The 20,897-nt window shown below is 42.7% G+C and overlaps 1 protein-coding gene across 12 annotated transcripts in view; it reads left to right on the top strand.

Moving 5' to 3' along the window:
• The first annotated feature begins 4,181 nt into the window (after positions 1-4,181).
• NCAM1 (neural cell adhesion molecule 1) overlaps positions 4,182-20,897 on the top strand; it is a 317,743-nt gene continuing 301,027 nt past the window's right edge. For all 12 annotated transcript variants that reach the window (XM_060017948.1, XM_060017951.1, XM_060017947.1 and 9 more), the window contains exon 1: positions 4,182-4,414. In XM_060017948.1, the coding sequence (XP_059873931.1) occupies positions 4,363-4,414 (52 nt within the window). In that variant the 5' untranslated portion in view covers positions 4,182-4,362. The remainder of the gene's footprint in view (positions 4,415-20,897) is intronic.

The raw sequence follows: 20,897 nt of genomic DNA, 5'->3' as shown, positions 1-20,897 counted from the left end.
CTTTTGGAGTCCCCAGCATCATTCAGCTGGATCAAACTGACGAGTGTGCACTAGTCCTTAACCAGGGCCTGAGCCAGCCTCGAACAAGGAGGGAAGCATGTCAGTGGCCTCAGCCCCATCACACCGTAGAAGCTAGAAGTCACTTCTCATGTCAACCAGATCAGGACTATGAGAAGCTAAGAGGGAGCTCTGAGGGCTCCCTAGAGACCCACTCCTTAGCTCTGCGGTCCTCTCTTTCCTACATCACACTCACCTCTTTGGGCATGCCTCTGTTTCTCCAGCCTCTCCTAGCCCCAGGTCACTGTCTTTGGCTTTGGGCTTAGGCTGCTGAGTTTCCCAGAATGCATTTTGCTCATGTCAAATGTTTAAACTGAGTTCCTCGGATTTCTGTGGGCTCTGAGGTCTTGCCTTGGTTCTCCTTTTCAACACCAACAGGAAAGAAGCCTTAAATGAGGAAAAACATCTGTGAGAGCACTTGACTCTAGACCAAGTTCATTTTTTCACGTAGTCTAAGTTAGACCATAACGTGGTGGTGATGGTGAGCAGGAGTTAGCGGCAAATTCAATTTACTTTATAACCTAATAATTAACTCCTCATATCAAAAAGAAGAGAAGAAAACCTGCTTTCAAGGTTCCTTCTCCCTCAAGCTTGTCTTTCTGTTATTATCTTTATCACACTCCTCCTCCAGTATCACATGGCTCCTCTGAGGAGTGGTCCACACCCCCTGCTGCTCCTTCCTGGCCAGTCTTCCGTTCCTGGGACGGTGATGTCTCCCCTTCCCCACGAATGTTGCTCTCTCAGAGACCACTCATGACTTCCCAATGGTCAAATCCAGGAAACTTTTAAGCCTTCTTATTTGACCACTTCAAAACTTTCTTCTCCTTTCGAGTTGGTGACATTATAATATTCTAATTCTCTATCTCTCTGTGTTTTCACTATTTCTTTGGCAGTTCCGTCTGCCCACGGCTTAAATATTAATGTTCTCTAGGCTCCTCTCCATCTGACTGTTCGTCTTCTGTACATCTTCACTTGGATATCCCTCAAACGCCTCAGAATTAGTGTGTCCAGAGCTGACACCATTGCTCCTTTGCTTATTACCTTGTCTAAGTCTGCCCTTCCTCTTCCACTCCCTGTCAAGGTTACCAGCAGCTACTTAATTGCCCACACTGGAAGCTTTGGAGTCATTACTTTCTTGAGATCTTTGCCAGATATCCCTGAATCAGAGATGTTTCCCTGGCTCCCCTGTACAAAATGCTAACCCCCACAGAACTCCCTACCCCTGTACCCCTCTTTATTGCTCTCCTTTGCACATATTACCATCTACATACTAGATATCTGTAGATTAATTTCTGTCTTCCCCATAAGAACAGAAGTCCATGAAGGCAAAGATACTCTTTTGTCTACTGCTATGTCTTGAGTGTCTAGAGCAGTGCCAGGCACCTAGTTGATACTGAATAAGTATTTGTTGAATGAATGGAAGCAATTCTGATTTCTTCCCCTGCCTCAGACCCCCATCTTCAGAAAGTTCCAAAGTTCTGCTGTTTTTTGTCTTGGAAATATTTCTCAAATCTGTGCTCCTGTCGGCTTCCTTCCCCAGGGCCACTGCCTAGGATCAGGACCTGCCAGCCCATCCGGAGAGCACTGTCATAACTTCCTGGCTGGTCTTCTTGCTGTGGCTGATTTTATAGCCCATTCTCTGCTTTATTAGGGAAGCTCCAATCTCTAAAGCAGTCCTGAGTGTCTCCTTCCTCTGCTTCAGTCCCCTGGTTGTTCACTCGCTAGATGCTCATTAATGTGGGCCTGACAGCCTGGGACTCCCCATGGGGAAAGAGGTCTGGGGAGGGACACAGTTCTGTCTCATTTCAAAGTGAGGTTCAGGAAAGGATTGACACCCAGAGCTCACAGATGTGGGCACTGACAAGTGGAGAGCTGACGAATTGGACACAAGTGACGGATCCTGTTAAAAGAACACAGGAGAGATACATGGAGTGTGGACTGCAATGACTGGGGACCAGAGGTCTAGAATGAATCATCACAACAGAGAGCAGCAGCCCCACAGGGAAGGGAGGGGCTGGGGGGGGGATTCAGTCATGCTGAAGTGAGATAGGATTTCCACACCTGCCTACATTAAAAAACTAAAAATAGGGACATTTGGGGAGAAAAATAGCAAGGAATCTTTTAATTCTATGGATAGGGGCTACAGGGAGGGAGGTTTGCAGAGAAGGGTGTGTCTCTCACTCTTGGTAAAATTAGAAATAGAAAAAATTTATGTTGGGTATCCCAACCTTTACTTTCTTCCCTTTCCCCTCAGGCCTGTTCTCTCCATCTTTCCCTGCTATCAAAACCTCTTCCTTAGGAAAGAGTCTAATATATTTACCCATTTACATTTACCAGGCCAATGTGGCAATTTTACATGTTAGCAGGACCTCATGTCTGAAGCCAAATATGCTAAATACAGCAACCATTAAAAACAACAACAACAACTATATAATTCACTGTACCCAGCACAGGACTAAATACAGTGGTTGTTCAATAAATACTTACTAAAAGATGTTCAAAAAACATTACTGATATTATTAAACTCTGGAAACAATCTAAATATCCAACAGTGGAGAAACCATTGAAGAGCCCTCAATATGAAGAAATACTACATAGCTATAAAAGATTTCAAAGGACTCTTTAACAAACTGGAAAAATGCTTATAATGAAACGTTAGGCGCTGCTACACTATGTCAGTGATAAAAATCATATGCATACACAGAAGACTTAGAAAATCTGTGGGTATCTCTGGAATCTGTGGGATTCTTTCTACTTCTCTGTATTTTAAAATTATTTATCGTCGGTATGAGGGAAATATTACAAAAATAAATGTTGTGAAAGATAGATTTGGGGGAGGAAGTACTTTTCAGGGGCCCCTGTATTTCAGCCTGTTGGTTTGGCCCACCTGGGTTTAGTATACAGGAGGGGAGGGGGTGGGGTGCCAGCCTCTCCAGTAACTGGCTGGCTAGCCAGCAGAGAATGGGTTTTTAAAGAGTGATACAGCAGTGGAGAGTCTGACCTTTAAAGAAAAATGGAGTGCATGGTGATGTTGGTGCATTGGTGCTTTGAACATAGACAGGCAGCCTTCCTCTGGGAGGGTTTCACGGCGCTAGGCTAGCAGGCTAGTCCAGCATCTAGGACACCGTGAGCTCCTTTTTCTGCCTCACCTTTTGTTCCGTAAACACTCAAACCCTGCTCAGGTGCTGAAACATGTTTATTTTCACCTTGCTCCCCCACCCTCTTCTGTTTAAAATAACAGCTGGAAGATTCATTGAAACTCTTTGCGTTGGTACCTCAGTGATATTCTATATTAAAATCTTTAAGAATTGAGGTTGTATGCCCTTGTAAGAAAATATTATTTAATATTGTGCCTATACCATAAAACCTACATAAAAAATCTTGGTTATCTTTATAAAGAGGCCACAGATTCCAGCATTTATAAACAAGAAAACATTTTCCTGTAGTTATTTCTGAAAATCCCTTCTAAACATCTGCGTTTTCCTTCTAACTTAAGTTGCTTCCCACCTCCTTCCCCTGAGATCTGCTGCCTCTCTGTGGGAGAGCACACTTCATACCCAGTATAAAACAAACAAACAAATTAACAAACAAAACCCAACAACAGCAATCCCCCTCCTTCTCCAAATTTCTAATTTCCTGCACTTAAAACAACTAAGTCCTAGGCTATCCTTATAATTCGAGGATCTTAGGATCTAAATGAAGGATTCGACAACTTTGAAACCCTACACAAACCCAAAATTTTACTTTTATTATTTACTAGTTATTAAAGTATCCTACCTTCCTGATTAAGGAAGGTTGGATGGCAGCAAGGACCGCGGAGGCACAGGCGAGAAGTGTGAAAAGAAGAAATCCCAGTTCTGCCTGGAAGACTGCCTGTGAAAGAGCCCGACTCCTCCGGCAGTTCCACGCCGGGTTTTGCAGGCGGCCGCAGCTGCCTCCCCTGTCTCTCTTACCTCCTTGATGTTCGGCACTATTTGTGGCCGGCGTGGTGGAAGGACACAGTGAGGTTCTCACCCCCGCCCCCCGCTCCCATCCCCAGTTCCATCAAAGCGAACCCGGGCCAGCGCAAGGATCTCCGAGTTGCGAATGTGCTGAGGCTGGGACTGTCACTCATTCTCCGATCAGCGCGTGAACGCAGCTCGGCAGCGGCTGGCAGGAAACAATTCTGCAAAAATAATAATACTCAGCCTGGCAATTGTCTGCCCCTAGGTCTGTTGCTCTGCCGCCGTCCACACTCGCTGCAAGGGAGGGGGGGGGCAGAGAATTTACCGCGGCAAGAACATCCCTCCCGGCCAGCACATTACAATGCTGCAAACTAAGGATTTCATCTGGACTTTGTTTTTCCTGGGAACTGCAGGTACATTTTCAAAATTAATATTCGCAATTTGATTTGCTAATTGCACCCTCCCCCAACTCCTCCCCCCGAGGAACGCTGTTATTTGGGGTGGTTTTACATGGAATGCTAAGAGTGGTCATTTTCGTTGAGCTGAGGAAGGAGCGCGTCGCCCTTGCTGCCCACCCGAACCCTCCCGGGCTGCCTGGACTGGGGCAGCCTCCCCGCGTAGAGAGCGCCAGGCGCCCCTCCAGCTCGCCCGCCCTTCCCACTTTGTGTGCCCGCTGCGCTGGGAGCGGAGCAGCCCGCTCCCGGGACGCTGCGGCCGCGCCGGCGATGGGCAGCGCTCCATCCCCGAAGGCGGGTGGCGGGCGGCGGAGCGGGGGAGGCCGCGGTTCGGTGGTGCAGCCGCACAGGCTCGGGTTCTGTGGGGAAGGGGCTTGTCAGCCCCGGTTCCGCGAAGACTGAACAATAAGGCCGGGGCAGCCGCCCCCGATCGTTATTTCCCTGGGTCTAATAAAGTGGGGCTCGCCGCCTTTGCGCCTTTAGCCCCCGCCCCGGCCGAATAACGGTTTGAAAAATGGGGCGAAATGGGCAGAATTTCAGGGCTGTGTGGCCGTTGTTGCACCCCCGTCGGTATGACGTTAGTTTTTCATTTGCCAAATATCTGGTTAGTTGCAAAGCCTGCTCTCGGCCCGGAGCAAGAGGGATGGGAGGATCGAGCGCCGCGTTTTGACAGGAGGAAGTGCGGAGGGGCGGAGGGCGAGGAGGGCGTGATCGGGGCTGCCTGGTGTGTGTGTGCGCGCGTGTGTGCGCGTGTGTGCCTTCACACGCACCGCGAGCCCCATGTTGCGTGGTGCGAGAGAAGAATGGCAGGTAGCCGCCCGAAACACCTCGCCCCAGTCTCCTTTCTTTGGGCGAGGTTCCCGACCCTGGCAAAGTGCGAACAATAGGAGCTGGGAGGAAGACAGTAGTGATGCTGCCGCGGGTGGCGGAGGCTGCGCCGCCGCCCATAAAACCTTGGCGGCAGGGAGGGAGGTTTATTTCATTTGGGGTATTTCCATCCCGGCCTCCCTGGAAGATTCTTCAGTGCGTGCCCACCCTTCCCTCCAGCTGCTCACCCCACCCCACCCCGCCCCACCCCAGGATTTGCGTTTTGGAGCTGACGGACGGGGAGGGGGAAGAAAAGGAACAGGAACCGGAGAGAGCTGGGTGGGGTGGGCAGACATTCTCGGTGGGGGGCGTGTGCTGGGAAGCGCCCGAGGAAAGCCGGGCGGAGGGGTCTCTGTGTTGTGGCCGCCGCTGCCAGCTGCCGCTAGAGCTGCCCTAGACGGCCGAACCTGGGTGGGGGAGCGCACGGGGCGGGCCGGGGAGCACCCAACGCGACCCCTCCCCGGGCGGCACGAGAGCCGCGCTCCGCCGCCACCTCCAGCTAACTCGGGTCCCTCCCATGGCGACCAATCAGAGAGAGGCTGGCTGGGCGGGAAGCCGCGAGAGGCTTTTATTTCGGCGCGGGTGGCGGCCGGGAGCTGCCAGGACAGTCTCCCGGTGCTCCAGCGTAACGGTCTCTCTCGCCCCACGCCGGGAGGAACCCCGCCCTGCGACGGGGTCCCCAGCCTGCCCAGTTTCCGAGGAGATAAAATGGAGTCGAGGTGGTTACCGGGAGGTCTCCTGGTCTGGCCCGCCCGTGCTTCCCCACTCGTGCCTCCTTCACGCCGACTTGGAGCATCCCTCCCGCCCCTCTGCCACACACACGCCCGCGGAACCGTCCAGACCGGAGCGTGCTGCCTGGGAGGGCGCAGAGGCTGGGCGCACCGACACGCGTGCGCTGACCAGTGGGCAGGGGGCGAAGCTCTGGGCGGGCCGGGGGCGGAGCCTTGGCAGGGGTGGTGAGGAACCCCGTGCGGGGGAGGGGGAGGGGGAGGGGGAGGGGGAGGGGGGTCGGCCAACCCCAGCTGGCTTCTCGCTCTGTACCGGCCGTCCCCGGGTCAGCATCCCGCCCCCCGCCCGGGCATGCCCTTTCCCATCGTGTCCGTGGGATTCCCGGGCGCGATTTCCCCGCACTGCACGCGGGGGTGTGTGTCTGGGATGTCCTCTCTTCTAGATGGGGGCGTAACGGTAGAGACCTGATCTTTGGTAGGCCTTTAGGGGGGATCGACCAGACGTCCTTTCCAGCGTCGTGATGTGTGTAACTCTTGGTGTTGGGATCCCCAGGGAATTCCAGGTTGGATATTCAAGGCTGCCCAGGCAAGGGTGGCATTCTGACCGGTGTTCTCTGGAAGGAAAGCGTCCTCGTTCCTGGCCCTAGTAACGTGAGGATGGGAAGAAGGCAGAACGGGAAACACATACAAGGTTGCTTAACAAAAGAAAGAAGTTGAGTGGTTTTCCAAAGAGAAATAATTTTCCATTAAAGTATTGTTTTTACCATAGCTTAAAAAAAATGTAGAGTTCAAGTCAAAGGATCAGGACGAAAATAAAAACGAAAACACACACACATACGTTTTGTTGTTGTTGTTGTTGTTTGGCCTGCAGTGTTCTGTTGTCTCCAGGGACAATGGTTGCTCAGTCTCTGCTCCACTGGGCTCACATGAAAATTTAGATGTAAGGTGTGCTCAATATACCAAAGGAATCAGGTCTGCTGCCCCTTTGTCATTTTGGTGTCTTCTGCTCCTTAGGAACAAAGTGAAACGTTGTGGAATTACACAGCAAATTTGAGTTTATTCTAACTGCAGTTTTAGATGTTTTGTGGAAAAATCGTTTGATTGAATGATCTGGAATGGTTGTTAAGTCATACGTTTATTTGATAATTTTATAATCCTCTCTGCCAGTTTAACTTGGAAGAGTCAAGGAGTGATCAGGACTGCTTTTCTAACAAGTAGCACCAGATTAAGAACAAAGAACACATTTGCTACCCAAAAGCTAGCTTGCACTGTATTTATAGTATATATAATATCATTTACTAAACGAATTAAGGTATGTTTCAGCGGAGTTCGCTATGAATACAGTTATGGTGAGCTATATTTTTTCACTGGTTTTCATTTTAATATCAGTAATGTATCTTTCTGAACAAAATTTAACGGAATGTAATAAAGCCATATTTAAGAATGTGGGAAACCTTTTACAACTCTGTCCAAAAACCGAAAAGTTAATTTTCTTTCAACAACTATTAGCATATTTTAAAATATTGAAAATAACCTAAACTTTATTTAAAATTCAACAGAATTAAACGAAAAGAGAATAAAATCCAGACATTGTGGATGCTTGGCCTGTCACGTGTTTAATAGCTCTTGAGTTGCTATTCCCACTACAAAGATTCTAAAGATCTGCCAACTGGGGCTAAGTTTTCATTAGTCTAACACTTAACATTGTTTTTTAGAGTCAGTTTTCAAGAAGCTCCCCCTGTCTTCCCCCAACACACTGAACTTGATGATTTCTTTCCAGATACATTTACCCAGGGTCTGTTTTTTAAAAAATAATATTAAAATAGCAGAAAACAGCAGGACACATGCATGTTTAATAAAGGAGGTTCATCCAAGTCTCTATGCTGATTGATTAAACTAAGGGTTTGTTGATTTAAGTGGTTACTGTTTCTCGAGCTTGATAGTTCAAGAATTAAGGCACTAATTGTTTGCCAAAAAAAAATTATGGTGTGGGTATGCTGTTTGCAAGGACTGTAGGTGCTTAGTCAAGGCAGCAGGAAGAGAGAAAAATTAGTCACTGGAACCCCCAATTCTGAGTTTTGCATAAGTGCTTTACTTTGGAATACATTTATCATTAATTGATTTCCTCAAATAGGTAATATGTCATTTAATGTAAGTAATCTATATTTTTTCTTAATAGGGAACAACATCTTAATTGCCTTTCAAAATAGCACCATTTCGTCATTCAAATACTAATCTTTAGACATGACAGACGTTTTTATTTGCTGCAGAACTCAGTTTTGTAAATTACAGACAGCATCTTGTAAACTTTACACTGCTTGAAATACAGGCTTTGGAATTTCTGATCCAAGCACTGAATTTTTAAGGCGACAAAGCTTCTATTTAATATTAGTTTGATGAATTCCGCACGTTTATGGTCTTCAGAGTTACAGAACTGGGGCTGCTTTCCAGACTGAAAGGGACTTCAGTGCTGCTGGCAGACCTCCAAAGATATTTTACAGACAGTTCTTCCTGTCTTGGTGGAAAATAAGTGATCGACTACCTGTTGCTAAAGAACGGTTTGAACTTTCCCTGCTGATCTCGGGTTTGTGGTGCTGGAGAGCAGAACCAATCGACAGGGAGGGGAGAGAAGGGACTGGCACCTGCCCCCGTCAGTCGTCTGGGAACCGTCACCCTGGGAGAAGACAAAGGCATTTTAAAAAGGCTCTCCTGCACTATTTAAGTATTGAGCTTCCGAGTACACACATGTCTTATGCTGTCAATATAAATATTTTAATGTAAATTCCATAACTGATGATTCTTCGGTTTAGTCACCTAACGGATATATAGGCTAAGAAACTTTGGGAACATTAAAAGAAGTGACAGGAAATTATACGCAGCATTTTTCCAGTCTTAAAAATGAGTTACAAATTAAACGAAATTGAAAACATGACTCAACAGGCCATGTAATGATAATAGCTCTTTGAGCTTTGAATCAAGAAGACTAAAGGTTAAGATTCCTTTAGTCAAAAAGGAAGAAATAATACGATTCAGAGGAGAATTTTATACATCTCTTCAAATGGTGAGTCTCTGAGCAATATTGTCAGAGAGCCTCTTAGGAAGAGCGAATGCCCAAGGACCTCTCCGAGTCCTAGTGAATAGGTCTCTGTGAGATCCCAAGTTTTCCATATGAAAAAAACATGTAGTGAAACTATTATCCAGGTAGATGTACTTACTGCTGTAGAGCAGTGCAATGCCGAAGTCAATCTGAAGGTCAGAGGCACGTCAACTCTAGCCCTTTTTGTTATTACCTCTTGGTGCCAAACTTTAAGACCATTTGCTGATGTAGAGGGACATAAATTATTTGGCGTTGCCAGTGGTGCCATTACACTCTTTTATTTCACGGTGTTGAAATGCTGTCTCTTGGCTGAAGATCCTCATTAGGGGCCTTGCCTTTTGATGTTGGCCTGGGTGCCAAATGGCGGCTTTTCGGGCACTTTCATTGTATCACACTGTTAGGCCACGTCTGCATGCAGCCACTGAGTTCACTGTTTTCAGTTAGGTAGACACACTTTTCCCTTCCTGCGGGATTAATTTAGCTTCCAGGCAATCACTCAAAGAGAACTATACTAGAAGGATAAGACATTTGGTCTATGTTGTGTATGTGTGTTTCTGATTTAAAAAAAGATTTTAATAAACCTGTTAGGCATTCGTTTTCTCTCAGATATATGTAAATATGCTTGCCTTTCAATTCAAAGATTGCCTCACTGGTATGACTTGAAAGGCCTCTGTACAACTTGTATTCCACTGGATACTCTCCCTGAGTAGTTTTGATTTGGAGCTGCAAACCCTGGCAACATCTGGCCCTGTTTTCCATCCTGTATCATTCCTGAGAGATCTGATTACCTCACCATTTAGGAATATTCATAGTGGTATCACACTGTTGGAGATTGGGTTACAATAGGTATTCTCTTAAATACTTCATCAAATATGTTGAGTGCCAGCTTTTTATCATCAGCTCTGTGGGGAATTACAAAGCACCGTGATGACCTAATTTCTGCTGTCAAGGAACCCTGTGAGTAAGAGAGCCTAGAGATTAAGTGTGGCCAGCGGCCTAGGGCCCTAGGGTGAAATCCCAGGCACACAGACCCTTTATTAGCTCTTTGATCCTGGGCAAGTCAGTTCCCTTCTCTAAGTTTGTTTCCTCTTCTGTGAAATGGGAAAATTCATAACACCTACTTGGTAGAGATCTTGTGAATATTTTCGAATGCACATGAGCTGTGCTTATTAAGGAGAAAAAGGGATGTATATGGAGCTAGAAAAAATAATTATTCAGACATAATGGTCTTGTTTTAGACAGACTTTAAGAAGAATGTAATAGGAACTCTACTTCAAAGATGAGAACTAGATTTTTTTTTAATCTGTTTTTAAATATGCCTGCGTGTCTTGTTGGTTTATGAATACTTCAGAGAGAAAAGGGTCTCCTTATGAGGTTGAAAGCCGTTAGCACAGGGATGCATCTGGGTCTCATGGGGGCCAAAAGGTCTACAATTTTGAATGCCCTTTTTAAGGAAAATTCAGTACTCTCTTGCTTTCGACCGTTAGAACAGGTCATCAGGTCCCCATCCCCCCCAGAGCCTTGGAAGGACCCTGTGTAACGGAGGAGCCCATGCAAACTTCTGACCTGCCATAGCAACTGTGTTGGTCTCCTTGGGCCCACTCGCTTGAGAATACAAGCTAATTGTTCCAATGTGTTAAACATGTACCTTGTAAATGTTGTGTGCTGCTTTGAACATTAGAACCATGTATCAAAATCAAAGTTATTTTTGAAAAGAAAAAGCTATTTGACCTTTATTTTATAGAATATCTTAGGTGAGATCTGAGGTGATTTAATATGTCTCACTGCTGATATTTTTTGTAAATTACAAACTGGAATAAAATAAGGTAACTGATATTATTATTCAAATGAGTCAAACATAAGTGCCCTATTGGTGAGGCAGGAAGAGGTTTGCCAGCTAAAGGCATATGATACTGGAGAAGAGACTGAAGGTTTAGCTATCAAAGAGGGAATAAACTGAATATATAATCCCAGTAAGTGTGTCTTAATCATCACTGTACAATTCACAGAGTGTTTGATACGCATTATATCTTTTAATCTTCATATCTTTTATTCGGTAAATATTTATCAAGCACTTATTGGGTGTTGGGTGCTAGGAATACAGTGGTAGACTAAACATAACATCATCCCTGTTACCTAAACGTACATCATCCCTATGTAGAGCTTCTAGTCTAATAGTGTGGAGGAATATAGACATTAGCAAAGTAATTCACACACATCTTTATAATTATATATTCTGATTAAAAACTAAGGAAAGGAGAAGGGTGCTATGAGAGATTATCGGGGGGGAAATCTTTCTTTGGATAGTTGAGCGAGTGAGCAGGTAACGTTTAAAGAACTCTCTGTGAAGTAGGAAGGACAGACGCTCTTCTCGTTTTAAGGCATGGTTGATTGACTACTTAACAAACATTGGTTGAATCACAACAAATATTCCTGACTTCCTTAATTCAGTGAACCTTCCTGAAACCTTGTGATGGTCAAATAGTTTCAGGAATTGTGCTCAGTTTTGGGTTATGAAGTCAAGTAAGATATGCCTCTGCTTCTAGAGCTTACCATCTAGTGTTGGGGAGAGACATACTCTACTTACAAATAGAGAGAGACATGGATTAAATGCCATTGGAGCACAAGGAAGGAAGCAATTAACTCTGCTTGGGGCTCCCTTGAGCTGGGCGTGGGGCACCAGTTTGCCTTCACTGGATGGAACAGGAAGAAGAGGTGATTCAGCAGAACCAACACACGGAGATATGAATATATACAGCCACGTTTGGGGAACAGTGTTGGGTACCTGGGGAGAAGTGGCCAGATGTGAGGAGAAAAACCAGTTCTCTAAGGGCAGATTGTGTTAGGTCTTGAAATAGAAACTGAGTCTAAGAAGGGGTAAGTGATTTACACAGGTGAAGCTGGGACTATAACAACATTCGTTGGCTGAATTTCATCCTTTTTTAAAGTTAGGATAATTTGAATACATATAGCCTTGGAATACGAGCCAAGCAAATGTGAATTTGCTTGGCTTCTGGGCTGACCGATCTGATGGAAGTGAGGCGGGCAGTGGTAGGTGGAGGGCAGTATCAAGAGCTTTGGAGTCTGACAGGTCTAGGTTGAGGTCACTGTCACTGACATTCTGCAAGGTGCTGCCCTTTTGAGCCCGCTTCCCCTGTGTAAAATGGAGAAAATGACACCTCCCTTACGGATTTTGGTGAGCTTATATAAAATCACATATGTAAAACAGGTAATATGCTGTAGGTACTCAATATACCTATACCTTCTTTTAAAAGGTTCATCCTGCATGGAGGTTTTATTTGAAACCTTTATTAAACAGGTGTGCTGTGAATGTGATGTGCAGAGTTCTGTGCTGGAGGCTGAGGGGAAAAACAAAATACATTTAAGCAAGTTATACCAGGCCTGCAGAGGCTTTCAGATGGCTGGGGAGAAACCACTTACTTTGTTCAAACACTTAATCCTGAAAGGTACTATGTGAATAAGTGCCTAGAAGGAAGGAGACGGGTAATAATTGTGAGAATTGTTCGGAAAGGCAAAAATTGTCTTGGTTGGTTTAAATGTTTGGAAAAAGATGTGGCAGAGCTAGTACTTGATCTGAAGCTCCGGGGACATAAGGATAAATCAGAGGAGGAAGGACCCAGCTCTCTGTAGGAGGAGAAGCATCTAGCTAGAGAATTATTGGTATTGAAGAGCAGTGAAAGCAGATTGGATATTGGGACAAATCTTATTAAAATTTTAAATGCTGCGCAAAGGAGAGGGTGCTGCTGGAGATGTAAGAGAAATCATTTAAAAAAATATTTAAGAGTATAGTCAACTACAGCAATTGAACGTCTGCTGTGCTAGGCTGTGTGTTTGTTGCCAGCTAGGAATCAGCAGAGAATTAAGTAGGAGCAAATCAATAGAGATCGTTGCAGTCCTTAAGGGGAGTTTTGGTTTTATGCGGCAGCCACTATAGTGGCTGGACAAAATCATGAGTTGGTAAAAGGATTTTTGCTGCATTATGAAAAATCAGCTAGATGATGGAGGACCCAGAGGCTAGGAGATAGGAGAGCCAGTTGAAGCCGCTTTGAAGGCCAGTGAAGTCTAATGAAAGTCTTTTGCTTGATGGGGTAGGAAGATGTGTATGTGGGGAAATGAACTGTTGGGCTTAGATTAAAAAGATTTGGGTTGAAGATTTCTCTCTGCCACCAACTGCCTAGTGAATCTGTGTGAGTCACTTAATATCTTCGAACTGTAATTTCCTCATTTGAGTAGGAGAAGCAAATAAAATAATGTATGTGAATGCACTGCAAACCAAAACACTTCACAACTCTACCTTTTATTAATAGACGCGTAGCTGAAAAGTCTTATAAAAATTAAATTCTATATATCAGAGGGGCTTGTTAAAGAAATCCAACTGCGATATATTTTAAAGAACAGATACACTTGTAATGGCTTTGGATAAGGATAAAAAGGACACACACAGCTGACATGTTGGAGATGACAAATCAACCAGAAGAGGTAGATGTTAGGTCCAAAATGGTAGCTGACTGAGAGAGAGAAATAATTTTAAGCTACAAACCCAAGGTAATGAAATAATCATGGTACTGTCAGTATGACGGGGAATTGAGAAGAGGGGTTACCTTGGATGAAAGATGGATAACCTCAGTTTTATACGCATTAGGTTTTAGAAAAAATTTGGGCATCCTAGTGTCTTAACTTGTATGCAGGTTGTGGGTGGTGAAATCTATTCAGTTGGCTTCCACTAGCATTAAAAAGAAGGAAGGAATAAAAGGAAGAAAGAAGGAATGGAATAGAATAGAAAAGAGAGTATGTCTTATGTAGTGAGGGTAGGTATTGTTTTGTTAAACTTTTGTTGACCCGGTTGTGATGGAAAACATATATCATGTTATGACTCAGGTCAAAAAAGTTAGAAAGCTAATCCTCATAGATGGAGGAATATAGGACTAGAGAAAAGGTAAAACTATCTGTAGTGCAGAGAAGGGACAGGATAGAGATTTAATGGGTTTGGGGGGAGAACGAGAAGAGAAGTAGTGACAGTGAAAATACTTACTGAGCATCTCCGAAATCTGTTAGCTGCAGATGTAAAACAAAACCCCAAAACTCTCAAGTACAATTCCTTGATAGCAAGAGAGCTTACTGTCTAGTGGAGAAAGAAAAGACAACTGGGAATACCAGGTGGCATTTAAAGCCAGAAATGTGGCTAAGATTGTCGAGGCAGGATAAAGATTACCTGTGCACCAGGAGAGATTGGAACTCTTCTCAGTGTAAGTGAGCTCTGAAGGAGGTTGTAAAGGAAGGAGAGGTACATTACTTGGGTGTTTGCAAGGAAGCCCAGCTAAGGAGACCAAGAAGACTGAGAGTCGTAGTAGTCTATATTTTTATCCTCTTTTGGTGGAGAGAAAAACACCATGAATTAGAACACGTACATTGTGGAGTCTTTATCACACCTGAAGTATTTATGTTGTTGTGTTTATGTAGCATCTAGAATGGTATCTTGTCCATAATTTAGAAAGTGATATTGAACAAAAAAAGGTAACCAGAGCCTCGTGGTATGAATGCCTAGGTAAGAGAAGGATGATAATGTTAAGTGGAAGAGTTGGAAACAAATAGTATTTATAAGCATGATCCCAATTTTGTTTTAAAAAATCTCTTTCACTTCTTAAGACTGGAAGAAGATTAATTTTTATACTATCTGAGCTTTCTCTAATGAGCTTTATGTTCAGATTGCAAAACAAATAGTGCAATAAAAAAGAGGTGGGTAAGAGTATAAGGAGGATGAGACTCGAGTAGCATCTTTGGATTTGGAGGAGAGTGGTGATCTTAGAATAATTTCAGCTGGATGGTGAAATTCAAGTTCTTAGAATCAAAGACTGAGTAAGAGCTGATATCCCGGGCACTTGACCAAAATGAAGGGGAGAAGAGGTGTTCGTTGGGAAGGCTTTAAGCTGAGGGCCATCTGGGCACAGGTACCTGCACACTGAGGGAGAGAGCCAGAAGAGGTTGGCGAGGCAATGCACCTACCTTTTAAAAAATTTCAAAACATTTTTATTATTGCCAGAGAAATCCCATGCCCATTAGTCATTACTTTTCATGCAGAATCTTTTGAAGTCTGTTCTGCCTGTCACATATTGGATGCGTTGCTTTGATCAGATCAGCAAAGGAGTGGAAATGGTTGAGATTGACCACTTTTCTAATGTTCTTTTATTCATATTTCATCTGCAAGTGTCCATTCTGTCCACATGAGAGACTGCCCATCACCACTTAAGCTGCAGTTGCTGTATGATGTTTAGATTTAGGGCACAAATGGAAACCTTAAAGATCTGCTATCCTGAGCATGAGAAGATCTAAATTCAATACAAACACTTTGATTTAAGTTATAGTTATAAATTATCTTCCTTTTTTTTAGATTGGGGTATAGTTGCTTTACAATGTTGTGTTAGTTTCTCCTGTACAATGAAGTGAATCAGCTATATGTATAAATATATATCCCCTCCCTCTTGGACCTTCCTCCCCACCCCCCCCCCAATATCTTCCTTTCTTAATTTAGCATCTCTTTTTGGTGTTTTAGCGGCAGTGCATATTTTAGGGCGCTCTCTGTAGGTCTTTTATATCAAACTTGATTTTGAAAGGTGGCTCTCCTGCTGTCCATGGCCTTGATCCAGTAATTTAATCTCTCCAACACTCAGTTTATTTATGTGTGAGACAGGGATAATAATACCCACCTAAAAGGGCTGTTGTGAGGACAAAATGAGGTAATTTATACAACTGTCTGGCACATAGTAAACTCAGTCATTTTTCCCCCATTTCCCTTCTTTCTGCTAAAGTTCACAGTGAAGGGGTGTACAGTTAGTGCTGGACTTAGATATTGATTATAATTAGAATCACAAATTTTCCATTTATTTTTCATCCTCTGAGAGTTCAGCATTGAACTCACCGTGAGTTGCAACTGAGTTGGAAACGCTGTGGCTGATTGCTTAGCTGCTTTACCTTCCATGAAAGCAAAGTCATCTTGATTTTGAGAAAAGTGGAAGTTTAAAACACAGATTGGTTTATATAGATTCTATTTGCATAGAGTTAATGTTAAATCTGTCAATGGTGGAGCCATAATATTTGAAGTAATGGTTGCTGATAAAGAACCTACTGGTGATACTTGATTAATATGGAAATCATTTGTCTGGCAACCTTTATTTTTTGGAACATGAAGAATGAAGAATTAAGGGAAAGAGTGAAGAAGTGAAGGAATTCAGCCTCTGGATAGCCAAAATACACATCCCCAAAGCCCATGCACTGAATTGTACACACTTGACTCATAGGGAAGCCCTAAAAGCCCTTAAACCTTTATTCACAAAGAGCCCATATATTCTTAATTAATTTCCTAGATTCTGCCACATTTATAAAGATTCCTAGATTCAGATTAGAATCAAATGAAACATGACCACTAGGTACAGGTACACTGATGGTAAGAAGATGTAGTAACTTTGAATGGATGGAAAAATTATGAATCAGACTCAAGAACACAAAAAAACATGTCAGTCCTAGCCATTTAGTATTTGGCTTAAAAGGAAGCCCTATACAACACAAATGCCAAGGGCATGTCTCTAACACAGTGTAGTATAAATAATGCCTATTTATGACTAAACCTCATTTTCAAGCAGCAGGCAACAATTATATGGACACAGTTATTGAGCATGTGTCTTTAGTGTTCAGCTCTGTACTAGGTGCTAAAGGAGTTAAGACTGTTTTTCCATATAGTTGGAAAAATAAATCAAACAAACGTAGGTACCATTATCTTCACCACTGGCAAGTTGGAATGAAAGAGGCAATGTAGTTAGTGTTACTCATCTGGAAAATATACTCATGACACATTCTAATCCCTAAGGATTTAGGACAAAGGAGATTTCATATTTCATTCTTATATTGACTTCGTTATACTGTTTGGCTTCTCAGCTTGGCTTGAAGCCCATAGCTATTTATTTACCATTAAGATAAGGTGGGTCAGCTAGTTTGTTTCTTCTCTGCTAAGTTATACTAAATATATCTTGAGATTAAAGATCCTACCTAGTCAAGCAATTGGACTTAATTGGTTGTCATGCCTCCCTTCTCTCTCGAGTTTTTTACTTTTAGCAGAATGAAATGTCCATGTTTGAAAAGTCAGTTTTGGGCTTCCCTGGTAGCGCAGTGGTTGAGCGTCCGCCTGCCGACGCAGGGGACACGGGTTCGTGCCCCGGTCCAGGAAGATCCCACATGCCGCGGAGCGGCTGGGCCCGTGAGCCATGGCCACTGAGCCTGCGCGTCCGGAGCCCGTGCTTCTCAACGGGAGAGGCCACAACAGTGAGAGGCCCGCGTACCACAAAAACAAAAAACAAAAAAACCAGTCAGTTTTATAAGACTTGTAACAAAAATCATTAGTCCCCTTCCCCAACCCTTTCTACTCCTTCTTACCCCTCCAACCATTGATTTTGACTCCCCTAAAGTAACCACGTTCTACTCCTTTAGCTGTTTCCACATTTTTTATCTCCATATTTATACTTTCTTAATTTTCAGTCTCAGGTATTATTTATTGACTTTTTCCTGTACGCACTGCCCACCACCTCCTACTTCCTTTACCTTGGCCTCCCAATATAGCAATTTTTCTATTTTTGGTTAAACCAATATTTAATGTTTACATTATTATGACCAAGTAACTATTTTTCACAGCTGAGCCTTGATGTATGCTATGATTTTATTCCTTCTACAGTTTTCTGGATTTTTTTGGAGTTTATTATGGCCTCAGTTTTCTTTAGCTTAGTTTTCTACATACCCATCATTAATTCATGGTCAAGTTCTCAAACTGAAGTATATATCCCCTCTCAATATGTTAAAACATGGTTATTTTTTTTCTTCCTCTCAGACACGTATCCTAGACCTAACCCTTTTTTTTCAGTCTAGACTATAAGTTTTCTAGGCTGGTGGCAGTTAATTTATACTTGCCTGATATATAATTCTCTACATTGGAAATTGTTTTCCCTGAGAGTTTTGGAGGTGTTGCTCCAGGTTTTCTAGCTTTCTGTGTTGCATTTGTGAAAGCCAGTGCATTCTAATTCCTGATAATTTGTATGAAACTTGTTTATTTCTCCTATAGAGACTTTAGGATCTTTTCTTTATAGTGTTCTGAAATTTCACTATGATGTGCCTTGATGTAGGTCTGTTTTCATTTATTGGGATAGATTCTCAGTGGGCCATTTTAGTCTGGAAATTCATGTCATTCAGTGCAGAGAAATGGTCCTACCTCATTTATTTGCTATTTTCATATCTTTTTAATTTCTTTTTCTGGAACTCTTATTCAGAAATTGGATTGATTATCTGACTTTTCTTATCTTCTATCTCTTATTATTCATTTCTTTGTCTCACCAGGCCCCATCCCTTATTTTCTGGGAGGTTTTCTCAGTTTTTTGCCAATATTTCTATTGAATTTTATATTCAGCTGACATATATACCATATAAAACACATAACTATATAAGCATATAGTAAAAATTTCTAAGAGCTTTTATGTGGTCTTGATGTTCTTTGGTAGCACCCTCGTCTTGTTTCTTGATGCAATAATCTTTATATTGCTGAGTATTTTAGAAAATTTTCCTGCTTCCTGTATTGTCTCTTTTTCCTTTGAATTCCCCTTTATTGTTGGGTTTAGTATCTCTGCTGTGTTTCATATTGTCTCACTTCATTTCTGAAATTCTAATGGTCCCGGGCTGTCTATGGGTAATTAAGGGTGAGACACTGAAAAGCTGTGGGGAAGCTCCATGTGGGTGGGCTTCACCACAGAGTGATTCTGCAGAGATCTGGTCCCTTGGGTGGGGGACGTCTGCATCCACTCATTAGTACCTGCGTTTTGTCTTGTGCTGATCAGCTGAAGAGAATCCAACATTTTGCAAATTATAGGGTATGTCTTCTGACTGTTCTTTTTCTCTAAGCTGAGTGGGAGAAATGGTTTGGGGGTATTTTATTCAGTTGTCAAGATTTCATTTAATCCTCCAGTTTGCAGTGGGGCATTCTGCCCTCAACAATGCCTGGTATCCCCAAGAGCAAAGTCCCTGTGATTTAACTCTCCATTAATAAAAATGCAGTCTTTTACTGGCGTGAGGAAGAGTGCAGGATGGGAGATAAGATAAATGGCTGCAACCCTCCTATGGGGTATGTGTGTGTGTATGTGTGTGTGTGTGTGTGTGTGTGTGCATGTGTGTGTGTGTTGGGTTGAAGTTAGTGGTGTGAGAAGGCGTGTGGTAAGAGAGGAATTGTGAGTTTTAATTTTGGAGCAGACTGTGAGAACCCTCGGGTGACCCGTCTCTTTCAGTGTTCATAATTGGTACAAGTCAAAGCCTATTTTTGAAATCTTTTATCTCACATGGTTTAGTATGGAATTTTTGAGATTGGAAGAAGCTTGCACAGTTCTTAAAGGAAAAGGTAAAGGCTCCAGGGGTGCATCAAAGGCAAAGACTTAAGAAGATGAATGTTAAGGCAACTTCAAGGGAGTTGACAATTCAGGGAGTTAGGGCCTGTCTCAGATTGTTGAAGAACCTTTTCTGAACTAAGGAGCCCTCAGAAGATGCCAGGGTGGCCTGAGCTCCCACATTTTTTTGGATATAAAGACATGGGCTTGGCAGTGATGCTGCGAACCAGAATAAGAGCAGTTTCATGAACACATTTGCAAATGGCTGTGTCCCAGACTTGTTGGGTAGCAGAAACATTCACTTAATTTAGTACTTACGGAATAACTACTATGTTCTGTGTAGTTTGTCTAAGATGAATGAATTCAGTAGTTTCGTAAAAAATTCTAAACTACTTTCTGAACTGTTTTTGGTTACATTTGTAGTATTTATTCCTGTGGAATGACACCAAAGACAACCTTGAAGTGTCAGAAAAAAGATAACCGAGAGTTATTTATTCCTTTCTCAGATTTTCCCTTTTGTGTATGTAACTTAAAGTTACTCATGACATGTTTAAAATTTAAAACTTTCATCCAAGAAAACCATCTGTCATAATGAAGCAAAAAAGGGACATTGTGTGATATTCTTTGAAGATAAGAGATTGAAAATGAGTCCATTAACTGCCCTTGATTACAGTTTGAGGTCATTTTCAGCTAAATTGGTTTTGGAATCAGAATTTAAATTACTGGTCAGGCTCAATTAAGATAACTGGTCATGCAGACCGTTCATTCCCCTTCCTCCCTTCTCATAAAAGAATATATTTATGGTTTATAGTTCTTCACAGCCATTATTAGGCATTATTTTTTAGAAGGTAAAGATTTCACACATTAATTGATTTAGGTATTGGAGAGTAGTTTTGTATCTAAATAAGAAACCTGGATAATCATTTATTATTTGATTTTCTAGAGATATTTACACCAGACAATTTTGAAGTCACTGGGAGGTAAATCGATATATTACTCTGTTATATTTTTGCTGCCCTGTTCAATATTAAGAGAATAGCTATCACAGACAACCTCGGGCATTTACATTGTATTATTTAAATACCATAACAATCAGTGTTTAGTGCGGTATATTTTCAGCAAACATAAATTATAAGTATGTATAATTATTTTAACAATGTAGGTATGAGTTTCTAAATATTAAACTTTTTGTTTGTAATGAGTGGGTTTAAAATTGTATTCTCTTTTAACTAACTCAACAGGAGAGATTTAAAATGAGGAGTTCCACTGTTAATTTAGTCTTCACTTTCATCTTTTTATTTACTTATAGACTAGAACAA

This window comes from Delphinus delphis, chromosome 8 (assembly GCF_949987515.2).
Source record: "Delphinus delphis chromosome 8, mDelDel1.2, whole genome shotgun sequence".
Classification (NCBI taxonomy): domain Eukaryota; kingdom Metazoa; phylum Chordata; class Mammalia; order Artiodactyla; family Delphinidae; genus Delphinus; species Delphinus delphis.
The sequence above is the reverse complement of the archived record's forward strand: the minus strand, read 5'-3'. Positions and strand labels throughout refer to the sequence as shown.